The following is a 25,794-nucleotide window of genomic DNA, read 5'->3' as shown; positions in this document are numbered from 1 at the left end:
AGTAAGTTCTAGACCAGCTCATACTACAAAAGACCTTATACCAAATAAACAATAAACACATAAAGTTCTTTAAAAGTATACATGTTCATAGAGATGTGAACATAGATGGAACCTGAAGATAATTTAACTCTGCCTTACACTTCTCTGATTGGTGAATCTTAAAGGACTATCCAGACTTGATCACAGTGGTTTGAATATCTGATGACAGAGATGCTTTCAGAAATGATCCGTGTGGTATTGATGAGCTGTTGAGCTTCAAACATTAGTCTTTCTACTGAGACAAGTCTGCTGTGTCTCCTTGTATCTTTTCCTACCAGCTGCTGATCATTCCTTTCTTTTAATCCTCCAACTCAATGCTGAGTTAATATCTTTGACATACTATTTCCAATACTTGGCCATATTCAATCAAAGTCTATTTCTGAATTTTCTATTATTTTTTCTTTGATCTGATTATTCGTGAATCATTACTATAACATTCCATTTTCATTTCATTTCTTTTTAAAATTTAAATTAATTTTTTTCTTCACAATTTATTCATTATATATCCTGATTGAAGCCTCCCTTTGTCCCCCCTATCCCACCCTCCCTCCTTTCCCCCATGCCCTTCCCCTAGTCCACTGCAAGGGGGAGTTCTCCACTATTACCATCTGCCCATGGCGTGTTAAGTCTCATCAGGGCTGCCTGGATCCTCTTCCTCTGGGGCCTGGCAAGGCCGCATCACCAGGGGCAAGTGATCAACTCAGTCAACTGAGTTCATGATAGAAGCAGCCCCTGCTCCACTCACTCAGAGATCCACATGGAGACTGAGCTGCCAATCAGCCACATCTGAGTAGGGGGTCTAGGTCCTCTCTATGCATGGTCCTCCAATGGTGCATCAGTCTCTGCAGGACCCCCAACAAGATGGGACCCTACTATAGAGGGTCCTCAGAAAGGATTCACCCAACAGGGGATCAAAGAGGTTCCTGAGACTCAGGGTCAAACTTTGGGCAGAGTGCAGGGAGTCTTATGGAGGAAGAGAGGGGTGAGACAGAGTGACACGGTGGGGACAGGAGCCCCAAGGGAAGACCAAGAAAACTAAAAGATCTTTTCTTTTTTTAAAAATTTTATTTATTTATTATGTATACAATGTTCTGTTGGCATGTACACCTGCACACCAGAAGAGGGCACCAGATCTCACTATAGATGGCTGTGAGCCACCATGTGGGTGCTGGGAATTGAACTCAGGATCTCTGGCAGGGCAGCCAGTGCTCTTAACCTCTGAGCCATCTCTCCAGCCGCATTCTATTTTCTTTTTCAGATTCATTTCTATTTCTAAAATTATGTGTGTGTGTATGTCTGTGTGTGGCACATGTGTAAGTTCAGGTGCCTGTGGAGGCTGAAGAGGGCATTTGATCCCCTGGACCTGGAGTTACAGGCAGCGGTGAGGTGGTTAGCATGAGTGCTGCTACAAACTGATCCTGGGTTCTCTGAAAGAGCAGTAACATCTGCTCCTGACTGCAAAGCCATCTCTCTAACCCCACACCACAGTGCTTTATTACTGATATTTTAGGATCCAAAAGAACCAGCCTTTCGCATGGATTTTCAATTTTTTTCAACATTTCTTGGCTTTTCTTATTTATTCTTTATGTAACTTTATAATCTAGCTCTAGAAAAAATGATTTTTTTAAAATTATAATGTTAAGTTTATATATTAACTGAGAACAGACAACTTTCTAATTCTGAACTGTCTTATCCAAAAACATGGAGTGTGACATATACTTTATGCTTATAATTTTGCTAAATAATTTGCTCACCTTGAATATTTCTTAAGTTTATGTCTGAACATTTTATTTTGATGTTTTATAACTTTTGCATTGTAGTTTTATATGCGGTGTGAATTTACTCAATTATTATTTTTAGTTTCTTTTTCATTTGGTTTTCTTTCTGATTAATGTTGATATAATGTTCTTTTGGAATGTATGCAATTTACCCTTGTTCATCCAAATGCTGATTTCTCTACCCCACTATCTGGTTTCAATCAAGACATTGCATTGTGATATTTATTTTAAGCATCACCTGTCTCAAGTTTGTGTAAACATGTCACCATTTGTTCTCTATATTGTCAATTAAACAACCAGCCCCAATGTTGAGCAATGGAGAGGATAGGATATTGGTCTGGAGTGGGAAGAAGAGGAAGAAAACAGGCAGGAGAAGAGGAGAATCTGCAGGAGAGGTTCTTGGAACCATATGGAGAAATGAACTGGAACTAAGATATGACTAAAAGCTAGTATAATGGGTGAAATCTGAATGGTAGGAAACTATGTGGGCTTGGAGGTTTAGGATAGAGTAACTATTGCCTAGCATCGTGCTCTAAGTTAATTAAATAAATCCTAGTGTCTGTGTGGTGATTTGGTTATATAGCTGTTTAGGAATAACCACTACTTAACTAAAAGATATAGCAATAGTAAATATTTTAACACACAATAGATTATTTAGATATTTAAAGTCATCTACAAAAATAGTTTTTATGTTTTTTTTCTATCAATTTTGATAACTTCTTTTTTTTTGTTTTGTTTTTCGAGACAGGGTTTCTCTGTGTAGCTCTGGTTGTCCTGGGACTTGCATTGTAGAACAGGCTGGTCTTGAACAGGCAGAGATCTGCCTGCCTCTGCCTCCTGAGTGCTGGCATGTGCTATCACTACCCAGCTCAATTTTGATAACTTCTAATGGCTTTTTAACTGTCTACTTATGTTGAATTTTTCATATTCAATGTTAAATAACAGAGATAGCAAGCAGACTTTTTTGTTTCTTTTTAAAAGATATGGTGTGTGTGTGAGAGAGAGAGAGAGAAAGAGAGAGAGAGACAGACAGACAGAGAGCAAGAGCACGCAGGTAGCTTTTGAAGGCCAGAAGAGGGCAATGGAGCCCTCCAGCAATGGAGCTGGAGTTACAGGCAGTTGTGAGCTGCCTGAACTGAGTGCTGACGTGTTCCAAATCCCTGAGCTTTTTCTCCACCCCCCCTTTTTGTTTCTAACTTTAGCAGAAATGCTTATAATGATTTTCTTTAAGAATGATGCTGGAGGCTGTGTCTGGTGGTGCATGCTTTTAATCCCAGAGCTCAAGAGATAGGCAGATCTTTCTAAGTTCTGCATAGCAAGTTAATTCTAGGGCAGTCAGAAGTGAATAGCTTTTACCTGTCTCAAAAAGCAAACAAAGATAGATAGATAGATAAATAGATAGATAGATAGATAGATAGATAGATTGATAGATACTGGGGAAATAGGAAACAACATCTGTAAAAATAAAAAATAGATTGACATAACAGTTAATGTAATGTTCCTTCAAACATTTCAGCCTTTTTTTTTATGGAGACACTTTTTTTTCTGCCTTATCCTTTAAAAATTTTTGTTCGTTTCTTCTTCATCATCTTTTAAATTTTATTTATATCTTTTTAAATTTTTTATTTTATTCATTACAACTTCACTTTGTATACCAGCTGTAGCCCCACACTCATCCCCTTCCAATCCTGTCTTCCCTCTCTCTTCTCCCTCTATGCCCCTTCCCCAGCCCACTGATAAGGGAGCTCCTCCTCCCCTTCCATCTGACCCTAGCCTATCAGGTCTCATCAGGAGTGGCTGCATTGTCTTCCTCTGTGGCCTGGTAAGGCTGCCCCGCCCCCTCAGGGGGGAGGTGATCAAAGAGGCAGCCACTGAGTTCATGTCCTCCTTCTTTTTCTAATTTTAATTTTAATTTCTTTTGGTAATAACAGCTTATTCATTTTGTATCCCAGCTATAGCCCCCTTCCTCATTCCCTCCTAATCCCATCTTCTCTCCCTCATCTCCCCCATGCCCCTCCCCAAGTCCTCTGATAGGGGAGTTCTCCTCCCCTTCAATCTGACCCTAGTCTATCAGGTCTCATCAGGACTGGCTTCATTGTGTTTCTCTGTGGCCTGGCAAGGCTGCTCCCCACTCAGGAGGAGGTGATCAAAGAGCCTACCACTGAGTGCATGTCAGAGACAGTCCCTGTTCACTTTACTAGGGAACCCACTTTGATACTGAGCTACCATGGGTTACATCTGTGCAGGGGTTCTAGGTTATCTTCATGCATGGTCCCTGTTTGGAGCATCAGTCTCAGAAAAGACCCCTGTGCCCAGATATTTTTAGTTCTGTTGTTCTCCTTGTGGAGCTCCTGTTCCCTCCAGGTATTTCTTTTTTCTTTTTCAGCCTGTTTATTGTTTATTTTTTTAAATAATAGTTACAGTTTATTAACTTTGTATCCCAGCTGTATCCCTCTCCCTCATTCCCTTCCAATGCCACCCTCCCTCCCTCATTTCCTCCTTGCCCCTTTCCAAGTCCACTGATAGGGGAGGTCCTCCTCCCCTTTCTCTGACCCAGGTTTATCAGGTATATTCAGGCCTGGTTGCAAAGTCTTCCTCTGTGGTCTAGCAGAACTGCCCCTCCCTCTGGGAGGGGGGAGGTCAAAGAGCCAGACATTGAGTTCATGTCAGAAATAGTCCCTGTTCCCCTTACTAGGGTACCCACTTGAATACTGAGCTACCATGGGCTACATCCATGCGGGGGTTCTAGGTTATAGCCATACATGGTCCTTGGTTGGAAAAACAGTCTCATAAAAGACCCCTGTGCCCAGATATATTTGGTCTTTGTGGAGTTCCTGTCCTCTCCATGTCATACTAACTCCCCCTTCTTTCAAATGTTTCCCTGCACCTTGCCGAAGGTTTGGTTATGAGTCTCAGTATCTGCTTTGGTACACTGCTAGGTAGAGTCTTTCAGAGGCCCTCTGTGGTAGGCTCCTGTCCTGTTTCCTGTTTTCTCCTTCTTCCAATGTCCGTCCCGGTATCACTTTCTGAATGAGGACTGAGCATCTTGCCCAGGGTCCTCCTCCTAGCTCAGCTTCTTTAGGAGTACAGATTTTTATAGGTTTATCCTATATTATATATTTAGTATCCACTTATAAGTGTGTATATACCATGTGTGTCTTTCTGCTTCTGGGATACCTCACTCAGGATGATCTTTTCCAGTTCCCACCATTTGCCTGCAGATTTCACGATTTCCTTGTTTTTAATTGCTGAGTAGTATTCCATTGTGTAAATGTTTCACAATTTCTGTATTCATTCCTCAACTGAGGGACATATGGGTTGTTTGCAGCTTCTGGCTATTACAAATAAAGCTGCTATACACATGGTTGAGCACATGTCCTTGTTGTGTTCTTGAATATCTTTTGGATATATGCCTAGGAGTGGTATAGCTGGATCTTGAGGTAGCACTATTCCTAATTGTCTGAGAAAGTGCCAGATTGATTTCCAAAGTGGTTGTACAAGTTTACATTCCCACCAGCTGTGGAGGAGGGTCCCCCTTTCTCCACAACCTCTCCAGTTTTTGATCTTAGCCATTCTGATGGGTGTAAGGTGAAATCTCAGGGTGGTTTTGATTTGTATTTCCTCGATGACTAAGGATGTTGCGCATTTCTTTAAGTGTTTCTCTGCCATTTGATGTTCCTCTATTGAGAATTCTCTGTTTAGCTCTATACCTCATTTTTTTAATTGGATTACTTGATTTGTTGTTGTTTATCTTCTTAAATTCTTTATATATTCTATATATTAGCCTCTGTTAGATATAGGGTTGTTGAAGATCCTTTCCCAGTCTTTAGGCTGTCGTTTTGTCCTTTGCTTTACAGAAGATTTTCAGTCTCATGAGGTCCCATTTATTGATTGTTGTTCTTAGAGCCTGATTGTTGGTGTTCTGTTCAGGAAGTTGTCTCCTGTGCCAATGAGTTCAAGGATCTTGCCCACTTTTTCTTCTAAGAGGTTTAATGTGTCTGGTTTTATTTTGAGGTCTTTGATCCACTTGGACTTTAGTTTTGTGCAGGGTGATAAGTATGGATCTATTTGCATATTTCTACATGTAGACATCCAGTTAGACCAGCACCATTTTATGGTTTTGGCATCTTTATTAAAAATCAGGTGTCCATAAGTATTTGGGTTCATTTCTGGGTCTATTCGATTACATTGATCCATCATTCTGTTTCTATGCTAGTACCATGCAGTTTTTATTATTGTTGCTCTATAGTACAGCTTGAGATCAGGGATGGAGATACCTCCAGAAGATCTTTTAATGTAGAGGATTGTTTTAGCGATTCTGGGTTTCCTGTTATTCCATATGAAGTTGAGAATTTTTCTTTTAAGGTCTGTAAAAAATTGTGTTGGTAATTTGATGGGAATTGCGTTGAATCTGTAGATTGCTTTTTGGTAAGATGGCCATTTTTACTATGTTAATTCTGCCAAGCCATGAGCATAGGAGATCTTTCCATCTTCTGGTATCTTCCTCTATTTCTTTCTTCAGAGACTGAAAATTTTTTTTTCATATAAGTCTTTGACTTGCTTGGTTAGAGTCACACCAAGGTACTTTATGTCCTTTGTGGCTATTGTGAAAGGTGTTGCTTCCCTAATTTCTTTCTCAGCCCATTTGTCTATTGTATATAGGAGGCATACTGATTTTTTTGACTTGATTTTGTATCCAGCCACTTGGCTTAAGATGTTTATCTGCTGTAAGAGTTCCCTGGTAGAATTTTTGGAGTCACTCATGTATACTGTCATATCATCTACAAATAGTGATATTTTGACTTCTTCCTTTCCAAATAGAATCCCCTTGATCCCCTTTAATTGTCTTATTGCTCTAGCAAGGACTTCAAGTACTATGTTAGAGAGATATGGAGAGAGTGGGCAGCTTTGCCTTGTCCCTGATTTCAGTGGGATTTATTTAAGGTTCTCTCTATTTAGTTTGATGTTGCCTATAGGCTTTCTGCATATTGCATTTACTATGTTTAGGTAAGTGCCTTCTATCCCTGATCTCTCCAGAACTTTAAATCTAAATGAATGTTGCATTTTATCAAATGCCTTTTCAGCATCTAGGGAAATTACTCATGTGATCTTTTTCTTTCAGTTTGTTTATATGGTGGATTACATTGATGGATTTCCATATATTGAACCACCCTTGCATACCTGGGGTGAAGCCTACTTAGTCATGGTGGATGATATCTTTGATGTGTTCTTGGAGTCAGTTTGCGAGTATTTTATTGAGTATTTTTGCATCAATGTTCATCAGAGAGATTGGCCTGAAATTCTCTTTCTTTGTTGAGTCTTTGTGAGGTTTACGTATCAAGGTGACTGTGGCTTCATAGAATGAGTTTGGTAATATTCCTTCTGTTTCTAGTTTGTGGAATATTTTGAAGAGTATTGGTGTTAGCTCTTCTTTGAAGGTCTGGTAGAATTCTGTACTGAAACCATCTGGCCTTGGGCTTTGTTTGGATGGGAGACTTCTGATGAAAGCTTCTATTTCTTTAGGGGATATAGGACTATTTAATTGATTTACCTGTTCTTGATTCAGCTTTGGCAAGTGGAATTGATCAAGAAAATTGTCCATTTCATTTACATTTTCAAATTTTATGGTATATAGGCTTTTGAGGTAAGACCTAATGATTCTTTGGATTTCCTCAGTATCTGTTGTTATGTCCCCCTTTTCACTTCTGATTTTGCTGCTTCGGATAGTTTCTCCCTGCCTTTTAGTTAGTTTGGCCAAGGGTTTGTCTATCTTGTTGATTTTTCTCAAAGAACCAGCTCTTGGTCTCATTGATTTTTTGAATTGTTTTCTTTGTTTCTAAATCATTAATTTCAGCCCTGAGTTTGATTATTTCCAGCCGTCTATTCCTCTTGGGTGTGTCTGCTTCTTTTTTTTTTTTTTTTTTTTTTTTTTTCCCTAGGGCTTTTAGGTGAGCCATTAAGTTGCTTGAATGAGATGTTTCAAATTTCTTCTTGAAGGCACTTTAGTGCCTTTCTCTTAGCACTGCTTTCATTGTGTCCCATAAGTTTGGGTAAATTGTGCCTTCATTTTCATTGAATGTTAGGAAGTCTCTCATTTCTTTTTTCGTTTCTTCCCTGACCAAGCTGTCTTTGAGTAGAGAGTTGTTTAGTTTCCGTGTGTATGTAAGATTTTTGTTATTTCTGTTGTTGTTGAGGTCTAGTTTTAGGCCATGGTGGTCTGGTAGTATACAAGGGATTATTTTGATCTTGTGTCTGTTGAGGCTTGCTTTGTGCCCGAATATTTGGTCAATTTATGAGAGGGTTGCATGAGGTGCTGAAAAGAAGGTATACTCTTTTGAGTTTGGGTGAAAAGTTCTATAGACATCTATTAGGTCCATTTGATATAGGATCTCTATAAGTGTCATTATTTCCCTAGTTAGCTTCTGTCTAGATGATCTGTCCCCTTGGTGAGAGTGGAATGTTGAAATCTCCCACTGTTAAGGTGTTGGGATCGATGTGTGATTTAAGCTTTAATAATGTTTCATTTACAAATGCAGGTGCTCTTGTATTTGGGGCATAGATGTTCAGGATTGTGATGTCCTCCTGGTGGATTTTTCCTTTGATGAGAAGAAAGTGCCCCTTCTCATTGTTTTTGATTACTTTTGGTTGAAAGTCTGTTTTATTAGATATTAGGATACCTATTCCAGCTTGTTTTCTGGGCACATTTGCTTAAAAAGCATTTTTCCAACCCTTTACTCTGAGGTAGTGTTTGTCTTTGTTGCAGAGATATGTTTCTTGGATGCAGCAGAATGTTGGATCCTGTTTCTGCAACCATTCAGTACATCTGTGTCTTTTTATTGGAGAGTTGAGTCCCTTGATGTTGATAGATAATAGTGAGCAATGAATATTAGTTCCTTTTTTTTTTTTTTGTGGAGTTGCTGGAGTTACTGTGTTTCAATGTTTGTTTTCTTCTAATTTTTGTCATGAAGTTATCTATATCCTGTGTTTTCTTGGGTGTAGTTGATTTTGTTAGATTGGAGTTTTCCTTCTAGTATCTCCTATAGGGCTGGGGTGCTGTGTAGATATTAAGTTTAGTTTTGTCATGGAATATTTTGTTTTCTCCATCTATGGTGATTGAAAGCTTTGCTGGGTATAGTAGTTTGGATTGGCATCTGTGTTCTCTGAGAGTCTACATGACATCTTCCCAGGCCCTTCAGGCTTTGATAGATTCTGTTGAGAAGTCTGGTGTGATTCTGATAAGTCTACCTGTATATGTTACTTGGCCTTTTCCCCTTTCTGCTTTTAATATTTTTTCTTTGTAGATTTAGTGTTTTGATTATGATGTGACGTGAGGAGTTTCTTTTCTGGTCTAGTGTATTTGGTGTTCTGTAGGCCTTTTTTATGTTTATGGATATGTTTTTCTTTAAGTTGGGAAAATTTTCTTCTCTGATTTTTTTGAAAATATTTTCTGGACTTTGGAGCCTGGAATCTTCTTTTTCGTCTATTTCTATTATTCTTAGATTTTGTCTTTTCGTGGCATCCTTCATTTCTTGGAATTTTTTTGGAACTTTTCTGATTTTGCCTTTTATTTGAGAAATGTATTAATTTATATAGGTATATCTTCGGCACCTGAGATTATCTCTTCTATCTCTCATATTCTATTGGTGATGCTTTGTGGTTCCTGATCTTTTCTCTAGGTTTGCAACTACAGGGTTTACTCTGTTTTCTTTGTTGATTCTGTTTTCATGTCTTGCACCATTTCCTTCATCTGTTTGAATGTGTATTCCTGTCTTTCCATTATAGCCTCTATTTTTTGTTTGTTTCCTCTTTATATGCCACTAATTAATTGTGCCTCTACTTGTGCCTCTATTTATTTGGCTGTATTTGTCTGTATTTCTTTGAGAGCCTTGTTCCTTTCCTCTTTATGTGCCTCTAATATCTGGATAAGCCCAGAATTGAACAGAATTTCCTGTGTTTCCAATGAATTAGCATGTCCATTGGTTTTTGGGGTTGCTGGTGAAATCATGATGTCCTTATTTTTGCTGGATGTGTTTGTAAATCGACCCCTAGCCATCAGCTTATTCATAACCTTTGCTGTTTGTTTCTGGAGTCTGTACTTCAGACTGGGTCTGTCTTTCTCTGGTGTCTGGAGTATTCTTCAGAAAGATGAGCGAGGTCCACTGGTTTGAGAGTGGATGTTGCTGTTTCAGCTGTTGCTAAGGGAGGAAGGTCGCAGGCGCACACGTGTGGGTGAGCAAGTATGGGCCTGTGTGTGGAAGTGTGCCTTGAAGGACAGGGTGCTAGAGCGTCTAGACGCCTGGTATGTGGGGCTTAAGCACAGGATGGGTGCAGTTGCTGGCACTGTTCACAGGCACAATGCACATGTGCAGGTGCCCTGAACACCTCAGTGACCTACAGGCCTGTCATACTGTCTTCCTGGGATTCAGATCTGTCTAGGCTCCAGGAACTGTTTGCCAGGACTCCACTGGTGTACCCACAGAACAGGGGCTTCAATGTTGAGAACACTGTCCCAAGAATCCCTATGTTGCTCATAGTGGATATGTGGGTGGGAGGGATCCAATGTCTGGCTGCTAGTGTAGAGGGACCCTGGATCTGGGGTTCTACAAGCACTCACTTGTAGGTGCACTCACTTGCTAGCAGGCCTAATCAGAGAGCACAGGGGTTCCCCCTCTCTCCACTCTCAGATATGGGTCTACAGGGGCAAATGAGAATGTGGGAGATCTGTCAGCTCAGTGGTGTCTACTGTTGGTCTGCTGGGCAGGGAGATCCTTATTTGGGGTAGCCACCTCTGTTGTCTCAGTCAGGGATCATGGAGGTTCCTATTAGGGATAGCTGCCACCCTACCATTCACAGACTTGGGAGGCTGGTACAGCTGCCCGCCACTGCTGCAGACCAAGAAGGTCCATAAGGTCACCTGCTGAGAGGCCCTGGGAAGCCTGTACAGTTGCCCGATGCTGTGGAACTGGGAGGCCTCCTTCTGCTGGGATTAAAGGCATGCATCACCACACTGGGCTTCTCTGGCTACTTTTTGTATTCAGCATTCTGCACCCTCACTCTGATGTGTATGGACAATTTTTTTTTATCAGTATTTGAATACTCCCCTTTCAGGCATTGGACACTGTTAAGGCCTTTTCATTCTGGGCTCTCCTGCTAGCTCTCAGACTTCTGGGGCTACTTATGGGATCTTTTTTCTTCTCTACAGTTTTATCTAACTAGTTTCTATCTTGGACCACTCCACAAATTTATGTGGAAATGTGGTTTATTTTCTTAGCTTGAATTAAATGCATATAACTTAAATATTTAGCCCAAATTGGAATTGCTAGACTCCAGATGCATTTACACTTAGCCATCTCAGTAGTGCCTTGAACACAGAGCACACAGCCTAACCAAAACTTATGTCACTCCCAAACTTGCCTCCTCAACCTTACCGTTATCTCTGTGAATGGCATCACCCTCCAGGAGTGGCATAAGCCATCAGCCATGTGTCACTCGGGATGCACCTTTTTCCTAACCATTTCGTTTCCATCTATTGGCGAGTAAAGAACCACCTCTTTAGTACCTTCTGGATCGCCCTTTTCTTTACCTCTACAAACAGTGTTTACTCTCTCCTTGGATTTCTTCCTTCCCTTCTTTTTTCTGACCTGTTTTCCTATTGTGAGAATGATTGCTTTAGAATTTTTTTTTTCAATGCAGTTTATTCAGGAACATTGAACAATCCTCGGACCCCGGGGAAAGCCAGCCCACAGCTTAAATAGCCTCTGGGTAGCCAACCCAGGCGTGCCACGGGAGCAATGCAGATAGGTCCACATACATGGAAGCAAGCCAGATCCTCGGCCTTAGCCAAATGTGGAGTTGTTCGTGACAGAGAGCACTCACCATTGGGAAGGTGGAAGGCGGAAACCAGCTCCATCTTTAAGGCATAGCATTCCGCAGCTCTCTACAGTTCCCCCTTTTTGTTTTAGACGCATCAGGCAAGAGTAGAGGTCTGATCTCTGATATTAGAAATAAATTGGGACTTTGTACAGATGTTCATTTAGGTGTCATCCACCCAAAGAGCATCAGACCAGTCCGATACCTTTTTCTCAGAGGCGGGACCTGGGGCATCAACCCGCATGCAATCAGACATGCTCTTCTCTGGGTCCAAAGCGGCTGACCCTGAGTGCAGTGCTTAGCCTCGCATCCTGAGCGTATCATTTTAGCTTTTTATGGTATCCAACCATGCTTGGGGAGACTGTCCTGCTTCAATGGCTGTAAAGGCCTGAATGATCATGGCTGCATCACACTGTTGTGAGACTCTAATCTTGCATATATACCACAGGCAAACCAAGGAGACCAACACCAGAAGGCCTGCTAACACTCCCATGCCCGCCCATTCCTTCAGATGATTCATGGCTGCAGCAATCCATGTTGATAATCCTGTGGCTAGTCCTGCGTCCACTCCGGTAGAATTTACTGTGACAATGGCCACTCTCAGCTGCTCCATCGTAGTATCGAATTCTCCAGTCCAATTACCTAAAATATAGCTCGACAATTGTTTAGACAGATTTGCAGCACAGGAAAAATTCTCATGTTGTATGCTAGTGACACAAAGTCCAGCATACTTTCATTGACAGCCAGGTTGAGCGATTTGCCATAGGGTATCAATTTGCTCCTGCAAGAGGTCAATCCTCTGATTGAACACCATCAAGCTTCCTTTTAGTTGAGCATTAATTCCTTTATGTACAACTAAGGCATGAGCTACATTGGCTAAATGATTATTCAGGGTCTGAGCAGTCTGCCCAGTATGACTCATGGCTAATGCCCTGGTGATTGCTTTAGAATTTATAGTAGATCAATTAAAAATGTTTTTCTGCCTTTTGGATGTTTCGTTACCTTTCAGATACAATACAGTCTGCTAACCTGACAGTTCAGTCCTATGTTATGGTTGTGTCTTTTGGGTCCATTTGTCTAAAGGTTCTGTCTTATGGAACCACTTTTCTTCTCAGAACCCCTCTGTACCTTCTTCTTTTCCCTTTTCATACTACAAGAAAAAGTACTCTGCTGTTATTGCCTCCTTCATGACTGGCCTCCTGCTACCCCTGTCTACTATGTATTGTGGGTTGGATGTTCCTGATTCATGCTCCACCCATAACATTGTGTTGTCTGCAAAATGGTGAGCTTTTCAAGGACAGGAACCACTCTTAGCAAGATTTGTGGGTTTTTTTTAAAGACTTTATTATTTTAATTATTCATATGTGTGTAGATTTGTGCACATACCTGAAGAGGCTGTCAGATCTCCCTGGAGTTGTAGTTCCAGGTGATTCTCTGAGCTGCCTGATATAGACATTGGGAGCAGTATGTGCTGTTAACCATTGAGCCATCTCTTTACCCCACCACCCCTGTTTGTGTTCTTATTGATAGCAGAATACTCAGTTGTAGGGTTAGTGCTCATTTACTATGAAATTGCTAATATTTATATATGTGAATTACATTTATAATACTGTTATATGCACAGGAAACTTCAAAAATGATTTCTGACGCAGAAAAACCTTTTATTGATGAGGATCCTGAGGACAAAATTGAGTTTAAAAGGGTTGTCTCCCGAACAAAGAAAGAAGAGGCAGAAACACCAGCAGAAGAGGAAGAAGAAGAAGAAGTTGTAGTAGCAGAACAGGTGAGATCATTTGCTGGGCATGGTGGCAGGTGCCTCTAATCTCAGCTGCCTGGAAGGCTGGCACAGGACTCAATTGAGCCTAAGAGTTCAAAACCTGGCAACACAGCAAGACCAAAACAAAATAAAACAAACAAAAAACCAAGAAGACGAATAAAAATGATGTGTGATTACTTACCATTAGTTTCCCCCCTTCCTTCTTTTCAAGGACTAAAGCGTTAATAGATAGGGAGGTGGAAATAGGTCTCTTAGAGTGAACGCTTCGGCCTCCCCCTTTCCTCATCTGAGCATACTCAGCCTGTCCTCATTGTTGTGACTTTTTTTTCTTAATCCAGATATATCCCATTAGCTTCATTCATCCTCCTCTTACTAACAGCGTCACAGCCACCTTACATCCTACTGCTCTTTCTTTCTCCCATCGTTGCTAGAGTTTCCAAAAGGAAGTTTAATTTCCCTTCTCCTCTGCTTCAGCTTCCCTGCTGTGCTGCCCTTTCCTTTTCCTAGTCTCTCACTTTTCTCCTCTTACTCCGAGTCTCCCTAGTCCTGCTGAGGAATTTGTTGCAGTGAAAACCCAATACAACACAATAACAGCTACCAATAACTGAGTGTAGATTATGAGTTTTATGCTGTGCGTGCTGCAAGCATAAGACAGGGCATACATTGCCTCATGTATAGACAGAAAATTTAAGCTCCAAAAGGTTGACCTATAATTTCAGACCCTATAATTTCAAGTGGAAGAATCAGCATTCAAACCCAGATGGTCACGGCAGAAGAGCCCCATTGATTCCTATACTGCCTGCTCCTGTCTCCAGCTCAGAGCCCGTGCTTACCCAGTGCTCTCCGCACTTCTCAATTTATGTCTCTACAGATGGTTAAAGTGTTGCCATAGAGGCTGGCAAGATGTCTGTCAACCTGAGTTCTAGCCTCAGAACCCATATAAAAGTGGAAGGAAAGAACTGACTCCATGGAGAATTTGTATTCCTTCCTTTATCCATGCATATTGCTTTGACCCCAGACTCTATTTTATATCTTCTATTCAAAATAGAGGCAGGAGGACAGAACAGAATTGTGCAAATACCCAGCCCTCTGTTTTCAAGCATTTGCTGTTTTACTTTTGGCAAAGTGTTTGCTGTATGGAAGGCCAAATACTTTCCCATTTACTTACAGAGTGTGTTAAAGCTATGACCATCTTTGATCTTACTTCAGGCCCTTTCCTCTCTAATTCACATGCACCTGTTCAATCTTCAAACATTTTTTTTTTCCTGTGAGCTGGGCGCCCTTGCGTGTGCACACAGCCCTTAGAGATGCATCTTTATGATAACAGCCACTGTGTGCCTTGATTGTTCATCTTATTATCTGTGTTTCCTGCTGTTCTGAGTTTCTGTATTAGTCAGGGTTCTCTAGAGGAACAGAACTTATAGAATGAATATATACGCACAAATATATATTTATGTATATATGTCTGTATATATGGTTGTGGGTAAATATTAGAGAATTACATATATGCGTAAAAGGAACTTTTATTCTCCTGTGGTAATTGTTGTCTTGGAGCATTACTGCCTCCTTCAGCTAACTAGGCCTAATCCTGGAAGCTTCTAGCCCTCCATGCAGTCTAACCAAGGCCTAGAATTTTTTTTAGCCCCTGAGTCTTACTGCTTAATAAGATCACCCTTCGTTGTTTTCACTGAGCTCTGGGCTGGCAGGTTCAACTCAGCTGTTTTGGGTCAAACTCCTCTCCCAGCTTACTGATTCAATCTGGCTTTTCTCTTGGCCTCTGAATTGCTCTGCCGGGCTTCAAACTCTAAAAATCTGCTTTCATCTACTGGCTCCTTCTCATTCTCTGGCTCATTTGGGCTTCACCCGAGTTCTCTCTCTGTAACCTGCCTCTCTATTACTGTCCTGGTAAAACTTCCTCTTTTCTCTCTGCATTGTCTCTTAGGTAAGTTCTATTTCCTCTTCTCATGACAATTAGGCATATTATATTTTGTCAAGTCTTTCTCTGATTAGTCACTGTTTCTTCCACTCAATTAGACATCGCTTTCAAACATGGGTGCTTCCTTCTTCAAACTAACTTTACCTTCACTGTTTGAGATTAAAGGAGTGTACCACTCTGCTTTTCTTTCCCTGAAACTTGAGTTCAGGCTGGCCTTGAAGTCAGATCTGCTTGCTCTGTCTTCTGGATTTTAAAGGTGTGTTTGTATTCCAGCCAGATCACAGAGAACTAGAAGATCTTTGGATGTGATCTCTTGCCAGAACAGCCATGTTCTGAATTAACATCCCTTTACTTCTATGACTTATTTTTTCATCTTGACTTCATTTTAAAAATTAAAAAAAAAACAAAACAAAACAAAAACCAACAACTCATTCTCTTTCTTTCCTGTGTCTCTGTAGGAAGTTTATTATAGTATAATGGTAGACATAAGCAGCTCTTGATTGACTTCTACCTGTCTGCAGAGCCGTTACTTTAGGAGTCTGTGGTGAGCTACATTCCACTCATCTCCTGAAATTTGGTGCTACATTATGTGTATGTTCAGATACACACACACACACACACACACACACACACACACACACACACACACACCATGACTTATTCGAATGGTTTGTAGGCTGTGTCCAACAATGGCTATCTATCAATGGAAGGTCCAAGAATCCAGTAGCTGTTTGTTTCGTCATGTTTCAGCCAGTCTTCAGTATATGCTGGAATCCTAAGGAATGGACTTGCCAGAGTGATGGCAAGCAGGCAGAGAGAGAAGCTTGCTTCCTTCTATGGCCAGCTGCCAATAGAAAGGACATGTCAGCCTATAAAAATGACATATTTAGGTGTGACCCAGATTAGAGAGTGGATCTTTTCACCTCAACAGATCTGGATTAAATCTGGTTCTTCCCACAGGCAAACCAAGGAGACCAACACCAGAAGGCCTGCTAACGCTCCCATGCCCGCCCATTCCTTCAGATGATTCATGGCTGCAGCAATCCATGATGATAATCCTGTGGCTAGTCCTGCATCCACTCTGGTAGAATTTGCCGTGACAATGCCCACTCTCAACTGCTCCATCGTAGAATCGAATTCTCCAGTCCAATTACCTAAAATATAGCTAGACAATTGTTTAGACAGATTTGCAGCACAGGAAAAATTCTCATGTTGTATGCTAGTGACTCAAAGTCCAGCATACTTTCATTGACAGCCAAGTTGAGCGATTTGCCATAGGGTATCAATGTGCTCCTGCATGAGGTCAATCTTCTGATTGAACACCATCAAGCCTCCTTTTAGTTGAGCATTAATTCCTTTTTGTACATCTAAGGCATGAGCTACATTGGCTAAAAGATTATTCAGGGTCTGAGCAGTCTGCACAGTATGACTCATGGCTAATGCCGCGGTGGTAGCTCCAACAGCCGCCAATGCCAATGAGATGCCAGTAACAATGGTGGCTGTAGTTTCAAGATCCCTTTTCTGTCTGAAAAGAGTCATAGCGTGAGGGGCATCAACGGACACAGGCACCCAGCGAGGTATGCGAGTAACCAGGGCCTGTGGTATATATGCAAGATCAGAGTTTCACAACAGCGTAATGCAGCCATGACCATTCAGGCCTTTACAGCCATTGAAGCAGGACAGTCTCCCCAAGCATGGTTGGCTACCATAAAAAGCTAAAATGTTACGCTCAGGATGCAAGGCTAAGCACTGCACTCAGGGTCAGCCACTTTCGACCCAGAGAAGAGCATGTCTGATTGCATGCGGGTTGATGCCCCAGGTCCCGCCTCTGAGCAAAAGGTATCGGATGGGTCTGATGCTCTTTGGGTGGATGATACCTAAATGAACATCAGTACAAAGTCCCCATTTATTTCTAATATCAGAGATCAGACCTATACTCTTGCCTGATGTGTCTAAAACATAAAGGGGGAACTGTAGAGAGCTGCGTAATGCCGCGCCTTAAAGATGGAGCTGGTTTCCGCCTTCCACCTTCCCAATGGTGAGTGCTCTCATGAACAACTCCACATTTGGCTAAGGCCGATGATCTGGCTTGCTTCCATGTATGTGGACCTATCTGCATTGCCCACGTGGCATGCTGGGGTTGGCTACCCAGAGGCTATTTAAGCTGTGGGCTGGCTTTCCCCAGGGTCAGATGATTGTTCAAGGTTCCTGAATAAACTGCATTGAAAAAAAAAAATCTGGTTCTTCCCACTTCAAACGATTTAATTAAGAAAAACCCATCACAGTGTACCCAGGTGTTTGAGTATTGGTCAATTCAGTGCAGTCAAGGTGACAACCTAGAGTAGCTATCACAATTTTAGAGGTCTGGAATGAATTTCTTTGTTTTAGTCATAATGTGCTCCTCCTGCCCCCGCCCCTCCATCCTCATCTTTGTCAGTGTTTGGAGCAGGCCTTCAAACATTGTCTGCTGGGTGGAGGCATGGAGAGCCGACATTTCAGACAGGGCTCTGGGCGGCCTGCTTGCTGTGTGTCACACACTGGCTGGCTAATAGGCCCTTGGTTTGTTTTTGTTTTATTTTGTGCTCTAGGAACCTTCGACATCTGCACCAAGATTCATTAGATACATTGGGAAAGATGAAAATATTCATTGCAAAATAATGTTCGAAGAAGATATATTTTCATCCTGGGTATGTTACTAAAACTCAGCTAGGAAATTCAAAACTACTTAACAGTATATTAAATTGTTAACTACATAATAATATGGGTCTAATGTAGCTTTTAGTTTCTCTCAGGTGACTCCTGGTTAATGTACTTGTCAGATTTTTTGTTCTTCCAGTACTACCTTTAGAAGACTCAAGTTTCCATTTTGACTTTACAAAACAAACAACAAAATTCTCATTCTCTTTCATCTGTGTCTCCATAGAAAGTTCATTTTAGGACCATGGTAGATATAAGCAGCAATCGACTGGCTTTAAAAAAAATTATTTTTATTTCATATGCTTTGGTGTTTTGCCTGCATGCCTATCTGTGTGAGGGTATGAGTTAGAGTTTTGACCTGCAATGTAGAATGCTGGGAATCGAACCCAGGTCCTCTTGTGCTGCCCAATGTCTGCTTCCTACCTTGGGGTATTTGGGCTCATTGCGCACGGAGCTGGCCTAAAGGAAGGGAAGCATGGCGGGTGGATGGGTGCGATATAGAATATTGGTTGGCAGTGAGGTTGAAAGAAATAGCCTTCTCAGGAGACAGCTTCAGTCAGACTGTTCAATTAATTGGAGTGAGGGAAAGACATTTAAACATTTGGGGATTTAGTAAAGGCTTTGGAGGTGAGTGTACCTCATTGCCAGGGCCAAAGTGTTGGGATTGCCTCATCGGCATGAAGAGGAATTCCAGGTGCTTGTTGGTCATGACCTTAGAAGGAGAGGGGAGGTTTAACCTGTAACCTGGCCTGCCACCTCAAGGGTGGCGGGTGTTCGGCTACATGTGCTGAGACATGCAGGCTCAGGGCAGGGAGGAACAGTCCTACTCCTGCCAGACTCAAAATGAGATTTTCAGGGTTTGGACATGCCTCAGCCTCATTCTTGCTGCAGGTTGGCTCCCCCCGTGGCACAGCTCCCTGTCCCCACACTCTTGATTGGCTCCTAGCTCTCTGAAGAACACATCACTTTAGGAGTCTATGGCTGGCTGCATTCCCTCAGTCTTGTGAAATCTGGTGCTACACTTTGTGTCTGTTCAGACTGTGCATTTTTTCTGGGTTGGGGGAAGAAACATACACACACACACACACACACACACACACATATATATATCAATCGGGAAATTAGGAGACTTTCAGTCGTTAGTCAGTGTGATTCATTAGACTGGGAGGTTGCACGTGGCAGTGGGGAGCTGTGTCACCATAATGGTGGATGGCAGCTAGAGCACTTAGGTGGAGGTTAGGCCTAGAGCAGAGGTGTTTGCAGTGAGTTTAGCCAAGGACATTGTAGACAATAAAATTCACCAATGGTAGAAAGAACTTGGGTAAGTCATGTAGGGCCAGTTGGGGTGAGGGGAGAGCAAGGGGGATCATAAGCACATTTTCCCAAATTGGAGCCCTGTGAGATATTTGAAATAATGCTCTGTCTGTCACCACAACTCTGAGGCAGATTTAAGAAGTGACTGTATCTTAAGACATGTTCTTTAAAGAGAAAATGCAGAACCACCTGCCAGTCCCAGGTGAAGCTGTTCTTCTTTGAACTTGATTCCCTGCAGTGAAAACCCTGCTGTTCCATCCAGAGGAGGCATTGGATTTAGGCTTTGGAGACAGGCAGGAAGTAGAGGGATCTAGAAGCTTGGGGTCAGGGGGCAAAAGTGAAAACCATTGGTATGGGACTCACGGCTCTGGGACACCAGCTGTGTTAGTGAGCTTCCTATCCCTGTGACACAATTTTGCTCCCGGTTTCAACCCATCATCTCTTGGTTCCAATGTGCTAGTGCTGTAGTGAGTGAAACAGTGTGGCAGGAGCATCCAACGGTACAGGGCTGCCCTCCTCAGTGGAAGAAGAGGGAAAGGGAGAGAGGAGGAGAGGAGGGAAGAGGGAAAGAAGGAAGAGAGGAGAAGTGGGAGAAAGAGGGAAGAAAAGGAGGGAAGAAGGGAGGGAAGGATGAGGGTCAGAAAGGAGAAAAGGGGGCCAAAATATACTCTTCAAGGTATGTCACGAGTAGCCCAGCTTCTGAAATTTCTACAGCATCCCATCCTGCCACCAGCTGGGAACCAGGCCTTTAGTATATGGCCATTGGAGGGACATTTCAGACCCATTAAGCAGTACTGACTTGCCTCTCCTCCCTGGGAAAGGTTACTCTCATTTCAGCATCTCATTACAGAGCAGTCAGCCCAGACTCTGAGACTTCAGACCAACTAGTGGGGATCCGGAATGTTTCAACTCAGCAGGCGCTATCGTAGGGCTATGCTGTCTCCCTGTGCTGCTGCTCAGCTGTGTGAATAGGGCTGTGTTGTAGCTCAGCTACTCTAACCAGCAAGCAACACGTTAAAAACAGGCTACATAAGGGTCATCTTACATTCTTGGGTCCTGACTGTCCATAAAGAACCATAGGCATAGAACAGGTTTTTCTGGATCATATGTGAACACCCTTGGGAAGACAACCAGGAGACAGATTTGAGCTCTGCAGCATTGTCAACCCAAGACAGACATTCTCCCCTCACCTCTCATTTGGCTGGATTTTCCTACCATAATGCAGTGACTGATTTACCCATTTGATAACAACAATAGGAAAGGGCCTTTAAAATAGATGGCTCCAGAACAGTGTGTCCAAAACAGATAGGGCACAAAATCTGGCAGGGAGTTTGGTGCTCAGAGCTGTATCCATCCATAAGCAATTGGGCCTGGATCCAGACCTTTTCAGAGGTACTTCCAGGCCAGAGATGTTAGTCTAGTCCAAAGCCCCTAGGAAATCTGGAAAGAATGAGCCCCAAAAGCCAAACATAGACTTGTTTCAGAAAGAGACTGTCTTAAAGCTACAGCACATGGGCCTAGGAAGGAAAGTCCAAGCGCGCTTTTACAAGTAGTGCCTCACGTTTATCTCTGTCACACACTCGTGCACAAGAGTGTGAACGCCGGAAGGAGGGCTCGAGTCCAGCAAGGTGTTCCGGGGAGTAGTGCTGAGCTGCCCTGCTGCATCTACGTGCACAGACCCCGCCCCACACTTTCCCTGCCTGCCTGGCAAGAGCTACACTTTCAAGCAACTATGACATTTCCTAAGGAATGGAAACATTTACTGGATTTTGCAATGCTAGATAGGCAGTGAAATTATTAGCTGTGGATTATTAATAATTAACTATGGACTGTTTTCCTTCTTTAACTTAATTAGAGAAACATGTTTTTACTCTTCTTACTTTTTAAGCATTTACACATTTCCTTTTGTTACTGTTTCTCCTACCTTTTTTCCCCTACACTAATGTTTTTCACATCTACCTGTAGTTTTAATTTGAAATCTGCTGTGCTTTTTTTGACCACAGGCAGTGTCTGTGGACTATTTGGTATTACAGTTGTGAGTAATCATCCACTAGATAAATATGAGTAATAGAAAAAAATATTCTAGACAATTCCTGAAGACATAGACTACTAACTTTTGGGACTTTCAGGTCATTCACCTCATATTTTCTTTGTCAGAGAGACGCAGCTAAACACACTATATTGGAGCCAAAGTATGTTGAAGTAATGGCTGTCATCGACAATATGCAGGAAAAGCTAAAGTAAGTATAGGTACCACAATAGTACGAGGATAAACACTGTTGGCCAGAAGCTTGGCTGAGCAGGCCACACTTCGTAGCTTACTTTGTCCTGCTTGTTTTGGTCTCACTGGAGGGATGAGTATCTGAAAAGCCTTGGCTGGAAGTAGTGAACTGCACTGCTGTAGTAAGAAAATCTTTCCTTAGCCCATAGTGGAGATGGTAGCTGGTACGTATATTTGCAGCGTGTATGTACGTCAGGATGGGTACGAGAAGCCATTCAAGTCAGCGCATTTGTAGGAGATGACTTAGGAAAAGAACGGAACTGGAGAAAGTATTGTGCTTGAGAAAGAATGTTAAGTCACCCAGGGTTCGGAGGACAATACAGTCAAGATGGCTGACCAGTCTGAGAAGAATCTGCCATACAGATATGATATATACCCTACATTTAACATTTTGTTACATTTATTTTGTGTTCATGTATGTGTAAGTGTGTATCTGTGTGTCTATGTCTGTATCTGTTTGTCTATATGTGTATGTTTGTGTCTGTGTATATATGTATGTGTGCATCAATGTATGTGTATGTATCTGTGTGTCTATATATGTGTATGTCTTTGTGTGTATATGTGTGTGTATGCTTGTATGTGTATATGTTATTTCTGTGTAGGTTTCTGTCTATGTGTGTATGTGTATTATGTGTGTTTGTGTCTATGTGTGTGTATGTGTTGATGCTCATTTTTAAAACTATTTTATTTGGGGCTCCTTAAAGACTTTCCCTTCCAACCCCCCAACACTAGGTAGGAGAGAGAAGGTTAGTGGGGAGAGCTTGCACAGACCCCTTTACTTCTCTGGCTGTTTAGGGTCAGTAGGTTCTTTGGGGGCTCTACCAGTCTCTGTCAATGGCAAATGCAGCCAGCAGTCTCTTCCAAGCTGCTGCACCATGGTCTCTCCAAACTGCCACATGACACATGCTATCCTTCCTCTCTCTCTGGGACCTCATACTTCTATCCCTCAGAGTCCTAGCCCACGCCCCCCTCCATGCTGCACAAGGCAGGCTGTTACCAGCTGGCAAAGACCATGTGAGGCAATCATCAGCTGTGACCGAACTCAAGCCCAAACTAAAATCCCACACTTGGGATTAAAAAAAAAAACATATTTATGTAACATGGCTAAGTTTTTAAAGAAACCCAAACTTTCCTTACACGTATATGTGTGTGTCTCTCTCTGTGTTGCATGTGGAGGTCAAAGGGCAGCTTCCAGAAGTCAGTTCTCTCCTCCTGCCATGTGGGTCTAGGGGTTGGACTCAGGTCATCAGGCGTGGCAACAAGAGCTTTTATTCACCGAGCCCTATCACCAGACTGAACATGTACTCTCATGTTAGAAAGCAGATCTCAAACTGGTTTTCTTGATTGGGAGCTCTGGTTTTAGAGGTGTTAGAAAAGCAGGGACATTATTTTCTTTAGTTTGTTGAGTTCTACCAATTATGTGACACTAAAATCAGCTACTGATGAGGATTCTCTGGCTATTGATAGGGAATTTCCAATATCCCAAAGTCTGATCTCACTAAGAAATAGGAACTATGCTGTCCTCCTAAGTGACAGTGTAATTGTAGCTGTCATCTAACCCCTAGGCCTTCAGGTCTCCACTCAATTGCTGATCCCCCCACTTCCCATGTTGGCACTCTTCAGATAGGCTCTTCTTCTCTCATGGCAGTTTTCACATGAGAGTCTGTATGAAGGAAGCATACATTTTCACCCCTCTCTGTTCTGTTGTTTCCATGGACTTCATCCACGCAGAGAGACTGACAAGAGAGCCAGAGACGCAGAGGAGAAGTTTGAAGGGGTGAACGAGAAGCTACATTACACCCTCATAAGAAACAATGAACTGGAGAAGGAACTGGAAGAAATGTCCAAGAAAATCAAAAGGGGGTCAGGCTCCAGGGGGGAGGAAACTGAAGGGAATGATGATGAAGACAATTCTGAACAAAAGGAAGAAACCTCAGGAGAGGTACAAAAGGAAGGGAAAAGGTCCCCAAAAACTGCAAAGAAAGGTGAGACTTGCTTTTGCATTTTTATGATGAAAACTTGACTGCACCACAAATATTTCAAAAGAGCATGATATTTTACACGTACTCATTTGCTGCGGAGAAGTGCCACACGTACACAATACACGTGTACCTACTCCGCCATGTGTGTATGCGTGCACACACAAACACATACTAATAAAGTTTTAAAAGGGAAAGATGGAGGATGATACCTGATATCACTGTCTGGCCTTCACACATGCAAGGTGACCCCCCCCATGAATGTACCGTACGCACACACACACACACACGCATGCACACACAACTTACACATGCACGCACCATACAGTACATACACTGCACATGCTTGTATACAACATACACAGGCACACACATGGAGGGAGCAACAGAATTCTGTAAAGATACTGGTGAGGAAAGCATTTAAGTCTGATAGCACATGCAGCCATTCCTGTGAAGCTTGTGTTTATTTTTATCTAATAACTTCATTCTGAAGGAACTGTATGGGCATTGTGGTGTGTACCTGTAGTCCCAGACACGCAGGAGGCTGAGGCTAGAGCATTGCTTTCATCTCATGAATTTGATACCAGTCTAGACAAAAGCAAGATACCATCTTAAAAAAAAAAAAATATATATATATATATATATGGGTGGCAAGATGGCTTAGTGTCTAAAAACACTTAGGCACAAGACTGATGACCTAATTTCAATCCCTAGAACCCATGTTAAGGTGGAGAGACAGAACACCTTCTACAGTGCTGTCTTCTCACTTCCACATCTATACCATAGCAATACACTTCCCTATGGACAGGCACACACACACACACACACACACACACACACACACACACAATACAGCATGCAAACAAAGGTGAAAAATTGTGAGGGAGAGATGACACCCACCCTCCCAGGCTGACTTGTTCAGACAGTCTCTGTCACCTTCCCCTCACATTTAATCACCTTTTAATGTCCATGCTAGTGAGGGCAGACTTGATGAACAGCTCTGTCCCCATCCCAGAGCTGCATCTCATATTTGTGTTTAAGAGGCTAGAGATGGGGGGAGGAGACAGCAGAGGACGCAGGAATGAACAAGCAGCGTGCTGAAGACTAGCTCTGCTCCAGTGCTCTCTCCTTTCTTACGAGCAGTGTAACCCCTTATCCCAGGACCTAGAAATCACACATAAAAGTCGGGAAACATTCTGAACTTGATAACCAATTTAGAGTCATTAGCTACATTAGACTTACTCAGGCCAAATGGAATTTAAAAACTGTTTTTTAAAGTTAATAGCCTTTAGTGTACATGAGAACTCAGTCACTAACAATATGGTAAAAAAATGTCTTTTTGTCGTTTTAGTACCACAATACAAGGATGATCACCCTGCTAAACCTGCAGGACGGGGTAAACCTAAGAGCAAACCCAAATAGACTCCCTAGAGACTGAGGTTCACAGTGGCTGTGCACCAGAACCTGCATAGGTATTGTTGAGCTGTGGAGATGACACGCAGCTCGCATGGATGGACTCCCTTAGCAACAGCTGTTAGAAAAGCCACACCATCCAAGTCATGAACGTTTCACTTTCAAGCATGGCAGAGACCATACGGAGTCAGTACATGAGTACACTTGCCACATTAAAAACAGCTTAAGAGAAATTATGCTGGCCTCTTCAGTCAATTTCCGAGAGCACCGTCAAAATCGTTCACTTCTGTGAAGAAGATGATGCTGTGGACTCAGCGCAGGAAGGAAGGAATGAGAGGCTTTGTGCTTCGACTCCGCAGAGGGGATTCTGCGCCTCTGCTCAGATTTCAGCCACAGATCCACAGATTGGTGTCAGGCACTCTTACACTCTCTCTTATCTTTGTAATAGTCCTTTAAACAGGTAGGGGAGATACTGTTAACCCCATTTCTCAGAAAGCGGGACTAAGTCCCAGGGTGGTTACCCATCCTAAGCCCAAAAAGCCAATCAGTATCAGCTTCCCCAGCTGGCTGGATTTGTCTGGACTGCCCAGCCGTGGCCCCCATGGCTTCCTTAGCACATCTCTGTCTTGCTGCAGACTCACCAGAATATGTTTTCTTTCTTTGGCGGTCTCATTCATCTGCTCTTCTTGTGTTCCTGACTCTGTACAGCC

General features: G+C 42.4%; 1 protein-coding gene across 1 annotated transcript in view; it reads left to right on the top strand.

Annotated features, from left to right (window-relative positions):
- Window positions 1–25,382, top strand: part of Axdnd1 (axonemal dynein light chain domain containing 1) — a 105,241-nt gene extending 79,859 nt beyond the window's left edge. The window contains exons 21-24 of the mRNA XM_060365089.1: window positions 13,312–13,499; window positions 21,377–21,446; window positions 23,320–23,677; window positions 25,023–25,382. Coding sequence (XP_060221072.1) covers window positions 13,312–13,499; window positions 21,377–21,446; window positions 23,320–23,677; window positions 25,023–25,093 — 687 coding nt within the window. The 3' untranslated portion in view covers window positions 25,094–25,382. The remainder of the gene's footprint in view (window positions 1–13,311; window positions 13,500–21,376; window positions 21,447–23,319; window positions 23,678–25,022) is intronic.
- Window positions 25,383–25,794: the final 412 nt, after the last annotated feature.

The sequence above is a fragment of the Meriones unguiculatus genome, chromosome 11 (genome assembly GCF_030254825.1).
Source record: "Meriones unguiculatus strain TT.TT164.6M chromosome 11, Bangor_MerUng_6.1, whole genome shotgun sequence".
Classification (NCBI taxonomy): domain Eukaryota; kingdom Metazoa; phylum Chordata; class Mammalia; order Rodentia; family Muridae; genus Meriones; species Meriones unguiculatus.
Note: the sequence above shows the minus strand (reverse complement) of the source record. Positions and strands in the feature narration are given on the sequence as shown.